Genomic DNA, 5930 nt, shown 5'->3' with positions numbered 1-5930 from the left:
CAGTTTACCTTAGCTGATGAAGCTCCCTCGTACACCTTCAGACTGGTCTCTAGTTCCTGCATATCTTGCCCATCCCTGACCATCACAGAAACATCATCTGCATATGCTGAGACTGCTATTCCTGTCACCACACCCATGCCTGTCCAGCACACTCCCTGCAATCTCCTGCGTAGCAGTCCTAAAAAAGGCTCAATGGCTAGTGTGTATAGCTGCCCAGATAGAGGGCATCCTTGTCTAATGCCCCGTCTCACCCAGACTGGCCTACTGAGCCCCCCTCCCACCTTAACCATACATGACGCCCCAGCATACAACAGCTTCACACAGGTCACAAAACTCTTCCCAAACCCAAACACAGACATCACATTAAACAGATACTCATGATCCACTCTATCAAAAGCCTTCTCTTGATCTAAAGAGACCAGTCCAAAGTTCACATTAGAACCTCTCGACAAGTCCAACATGTCCCTAATCAAGAACAAGTTGTCCGTGATTGAGCGTCCCGGTACACAATATGTCTGGTCCTTGTGTATTATAGAGTCCAGATGGGACTTCAGTCTGTTAGAGAGGACCTTGGCAAAAATCTTGTAGTCCGCACAGAGTAATGCCACAGGCCTCCAGTTCTTAAGTTCACACAAGTCCCCTTTTTTGGGCAGGAGAGTCAGAGCCGCCCGACGGCAGCTCATCGGCAACTCTCCTACCCCGATGCACTCACGCAAGACGCAAAAGAAGTCCTGTCCAATTTTTCCCCAGAATTTTTTGTAAAACTCCACTGGAAGTCCATCGACCCCCGGTGCACGACCGGGGGACATCTGGGTTACGGCCTCTGCCAGTTCATGTGACAACAGAGGAATGTCCATTTCATCCCTCTGTGCCCGAGAGAGCTTAGGGAGTCCTGCGAACAAGACCTGAGCACACATAGGATCACACATTTCTGCCCTATACAATTCAGTATAAAACTCCACAGTCCGCTCCCGCATCTCCCCCACCACAGAGGTCACCCGCCCATCAGAGAGCCGTAAACAATGCATACCCTTGGCTTCACTGCTCTGTCTTTCCAAACCAAAGAAGAAGGAGCTGGGAGCATCCATCTCCTTGAGCATGGAGAACCTAGCTCTTACAAGTGCTCCCTTTGCTTTAACCTGGAAAAAACTGCCCAGGTCCCTACGTAATTCGGCTAAATTAGCCTGGAGGCCTACATTGCCTTGCCCCACCATCTCTACCTCCATCTCACTAATACACCGCTCTAGTTCCCCCAATACTCTCCTAGCCTCTGAGGATGAGAGAGCTGTGTACTGTTGACAGAAAAGCCGAATTTGCACTTTCCCCACATCCCACCATTGACCCAGAGACTCATACTCCTCTCTTCGCTGCCCCCACCTTTCCCAAAAAGTCTGGAAACCTGAGCAAAAAGTGGCATCTTGTAAGAGCTTTACATTGAACTTCCAATAAGATGCCTGCCGGGGCCCTGGTGAAATAGACAGCCGAGCCATGGTTATGTGATGATCCGAAAACCCCACCGGGAGAATGGTAGCGCCCAGCAGCCTATTGCTCTGATTCCTGGACATGTAAAACCTATCAAGTCGGGCTGCACTCACCCTAGCCCCAAAAACCTTCACCCATGTATACTGTCTTGTGTTGGGATGTTTAGTTCTCCAAACATCCACTAGGTCAAACTGATTAATGATGTCCCTTAACACCCCCACTGACACTGAATGAGGCTCTTCCCCATTTCTATCTGTTGTAAAATCCATTGTACAGTTCCAGTCACCTCCGATCACCAGCGTCTTCTCAGGCGCTACTTGTGAGAGTTCCTGTCTAAGACTCCCAAATAGAACCCCTCTTTCTCTCCCTGTGTTAGGCGCATACACATTTATAAAAACAAAACCCATGCTGTTAATTTCTGCTTTAACAACAAGCAACCTGCCCTTACACACCTCCTTTGAGGAGCAAATTTTTACAGACAGACCCGGTGCAAAAAGGACTGCCACCCCTGCACTAAGATTTGTCCCATGGCTCAACACACTTGCCCCTTTCCACCAGAGCCCCCAATCAACTTCATTCACCACATCACTATGCGTCTCCTGCAGAAACAACACCTGTACTTTTTTTTGTTTTACATATTCACCCAACACACTCCTCTTTCCCGCATCTCTGGCGCCATTTATATTGAGCGAGCCTACCCGAAGAGTCTCCATAAGAAGTGGGAGAAAAGCCAGCAGAGAAATAGACCAATAGCAAAGCTCAAAAAGCCCCAGTGTCAGAAAGAAATGAAACATTTAAACAGTGTCTGAAGGTAAACCTTTACGCACTGTTGTGACCCACTTCCTCAACCTAAACCGTTTCCTGGGTGAGAGGACACCATGCCCCTCATTTCTCATAGCATGTTGTACTGATCTTACAAACTTTTTAGGATCAGGAAAAAAAGCCTCAAGATTAACTTTTTTCCCCTTAGTCTCATTCAGGAACCTTGTCAGTTCTCTCAACGTGTACTTAGACCCCTCTGGTTGACTGGCTGTCAGCTCCGGGCCAATTGAAGAGGAGTCTGAAAAAAATAACTCCTCATCCTCTTCCTCAGACTCACTTTCATCCTCATCTCTATCTCCCACCCTGACCACCTGCTCTTTCTCTCTGGTTAGGGCCTCACCCACAGCAACAGGCAACATTTCCAGGGTGCCTTTGTCCACACCCTTTTTCCTTTTCCGCTTGACACCCTCCTCCTCCCCCCCTAATCTCTTACACTTCCCCACTATACTCTCCTCATCCACTAGAATAACCTGACTAGACCCAGTATCATCTACACCACCCTCCATAGCATTACTAGGCCCAGCATCATCTACACCACCCTCCATAGCATGACTAGGGCCAGCCTCAGCTACCCCACCATCCATAGCCTGACTAGACTCAGCCTCTGCTATACCACCATCCATATCCTGCCTAGACCCAGCACCCTTTACACCACCCTCCATAGCATAACTAGGCCCAGCCTCAGCTACCCCACCATCTCTAGCCTGACTAGACCCGGCCTCTGCTTCCCCACCATCTCTAGCCTGACTAGACCCAGCCTCCACTACCCCACCATCTCTAGCCTGACTAGGCCCAGCCTCATCTACACCACCATCTCTAGCCTGACTAGGCCCAGCCTCTGCTGTCTGCATCTCCTTACCCCCTGCACTTTGACCTCGATTTCCCCCACTGGCGCTTGTACCCTCACCTTGTCTATGGCCTTTGTGTGGGCACGCAAAACTCTTGTGCCCCAAATCCCCACATTCAAAACACCGTAGACTATCTGTGCTGAAAAAACCTGCATAGAGCCCCTCCCCATGTCTCACTTTAAAGTGCACATTTAGCTGTTGCTCGTTGTTGTTCAGAAACATAAACACTTGCCTCCGGAACGAAACAACGTGCTTAACGGCATCTGCCTGAAATCCTGCTGACAGTACACGGAAACCTCTAGCAAACTTACCAAAACGACTCAGCTCTTTCCTAATGTGATCATCCGTAATAAACGGAGGCAAATTTGCCACTACAACTCTTGTTGAAGGGGTAGAGAGAGGTGAAATTGACACCAACACATCCCTTACAAATATTCCGCTAGCAATTAGCCTACCAACCAAATTAGCCCTTTCATGAACACAACCACAGCTTTGTTCATTCTAGAAGCAGAATGTATAAACTCAGCTCCTACCTGTTCACCGACCGCGAGCAGAACCTCCTCCACCTTAACTCCGTTCTCAGGAACACACCTGAATCCACGCTAGGCTGAGAAGCCATCGCGCACACCACACCTTCCAAACCCCAGGAAAGTTACTCTGTCCTCTTCCACCCTAACTTTGAAAAAAAAACTTTGGATACCGCTAAAACAAATATTGCATTAACCCTCCACCATAGAAAAGAACATGTAAGAAAATAATCAAGAAAGTTAGTTAGGATAGAGCCCTCCACACCAAACACTCAAACTCCAAAAACACCCAGCATGCACTGAGAGAGAGAGAGAGCGAGCGAGCGAGAGAGAGAGCGAGCGAGAGAGAGAGAGCGAGCGAGAGAGAGAGAGAGCGAGCGAGAGAGAGAGCGAGCGAGAGCGAGCGAGAGAGAGCGAGAGAGAGAGAGAGAGAGAGAGAGAGAGCGAGAGAGAGCGAGAGAGAGAGAGAGAGAGAGAGAGAGAGAGAGAGAGAGAGAGAGAGAGAGAGAGAGAGAGAGAGTGATTAAATGATCAAAATAACAGGCAAATGTTTAGAATGGATAAAGTTAAGTGTGTGAAGACATTATGACTGATGGCCAGCCTTACATTTTGTCTCTCATCATAATTGTATTTGCATTTTCTTGTTTCATACCTGTTTGTCTATTTTTCTCTCTTCAAGTCACTACAGGTCAGTCTCCCTCTGCATGGTCTAAAATGCAACATCCCTTTAAACATGGCTCCAGACTCTGTTGATGACTCCTACAAGGGCTGTGAGGAGAAGATGTTCAGGAAGGTGCATGACTATTACCTGCGAAAAGAGAGACTAAATAACAAAGATTTCAACCAGGCTTGGACCGATGCTGAGGCCCGTTACAAACCAAAACCGAACAGAGCACTGAATAAAATCTATTCCCTGGCAATCCAGGTGTATGTGACTGAATACTCCCAAATGTACAAGTCATTCAACGAGGCCACTCGTACCCAAAAGAAGAGCTACAACACAACATTCAAGTACCACTCCCTGCACTTCCTTCTGACCAATGCCTTACGAATCCTGAACAAGAAAAACAAGCGTTTCCAAACCTTCCGAGGAACCAACGTGTCTTTCCACGGAGTCCGAAATACTGAAATGCGATTCGGACAGTTCACCTCGAGCTCTTTAGACAAGAAAATCGCTGGTGAACACTTTGGAACTCGCTGCTGTTTTGAGATCATCCCCTACTTTGGTGCCCCACTGGTGGGGTACTCTCAGATGGCTCATGAGAAGGAGGTGCTAATTCCCCCCTACGAGGTGTTCAAAATTACAGAGGTGCTGAAGAGAACAGACAAGAAAGACCTCTGGTGTGACGTCGTCTACAAACTGCAGAGTACTAAGAAAGGAAAAAGTGACCTGAAATGCAAGATGGTTGGAACACTCCAAGGAGAATAAAATCAAAACTGCAACACATTTGTTCTGCTTTCAGTCAAATATGAAATGCAGTTTTTATTGCAACCCCTGGCATCCCCATCCACCGTCGCTCCCGACCACAAATACAGGAAATACAAAAACTATAGCGGAGCTTTTCCAAATTTCAGATTGTCAGACCAGTCCTGTTGTAAATGTTTCCCACATTGTTTGTTAGATTGTTAACATTTCTTCTGCCAGCGAATTGGCATTTGTTGTCATGTGCACTGCAGCTTTTGCTAAAAACCTATAATGAAAAGCATTGAGCAATATTACATCTCCTGTCCTAATTATCTACTTCCTGTACATCCATTATAAAGAGATGAATTTCATCTCACTTGAAGAAAATGTGTTTGTTCTCAAGGTAATAATTAAAATGGGCTATAAATATACTCCGATTTAAATAAAGATATAGCCAAAGATGACCTGAAGCTCCAATCATCCCATCTGAGTGAGATTGTTGTTAACGTGGTCATTCTTCACCCATTATTCAACATACTGTAGTTGTACAAAGTAATGACACTTAGTCATGGCTTTGAAATGAATTGGAGAGAGGGAGGGAGAACAGCAGCAGAGTTAGTAGTTTCCTGTGTCTGTGAGGTCAGAGTGAGATGGGAGGGAGAACAGTAGCAGGGTTAGTAGTTTCCTGTATCTGTGAGGTCAGAGTGAGATGGGAGGGAGAACAGTAGCAGGGTTAGTAGTTTTCTGTATCTGTGAGGTCAGAGTGAGATGGGAGGGAGAACAGTAGCAGGGTTATTAGTTTCCTGTATCTGTGAGGTCAGAGTGAGATGGGAGGGAGAACAGTAG

The 5930-nt window shown here is 47.0% G+C and overlaps 1 protein-coding gene across 1 annotated transcript in view; it reads left to right on the top strand.

Annotated features, from left to right (window-relative positions):
• Nucleotides 1-5108, top strand: part of LOC120035050 (erythroblast NAD(P)(+)--arginine ADP-ribosyltransferase-like) — a 9963-nt gene extending 4855 nt beyond the window's left edge. Inside the window, exon 2 of the mRNA XM_038981812.1 lies at nucleotides 4359-5108. Within this exon, the coding sequence (XP_038837740.1) occupies nucleotides 4359-5108 (750 nt within the window). The remainder of the gene's footprint in view (nucleotides 1-4358) is intronic.
• The last annotated feature ends 822 nt before the right edge of the window (nucleotides 5109-5930 follow it).

This window comes from Salvelinus namaycush, chromosome 42 (assembly GCF_016432855.1).
Source record: "Salvelinus namaycush isolate Seneca chromosome 42, SaNama_1.0, whole genome shotgun sequence".
Taxonomy (NCBI): Eukaryota; Metazoa; Chordata; class Actinopteri; order Salmoniformes; family Salmonidae; genus Salvelinus; species Salvelinus namaycush.
This window is presented reverse-complemented; position numbering and strand designations above follow the sequence as displayed.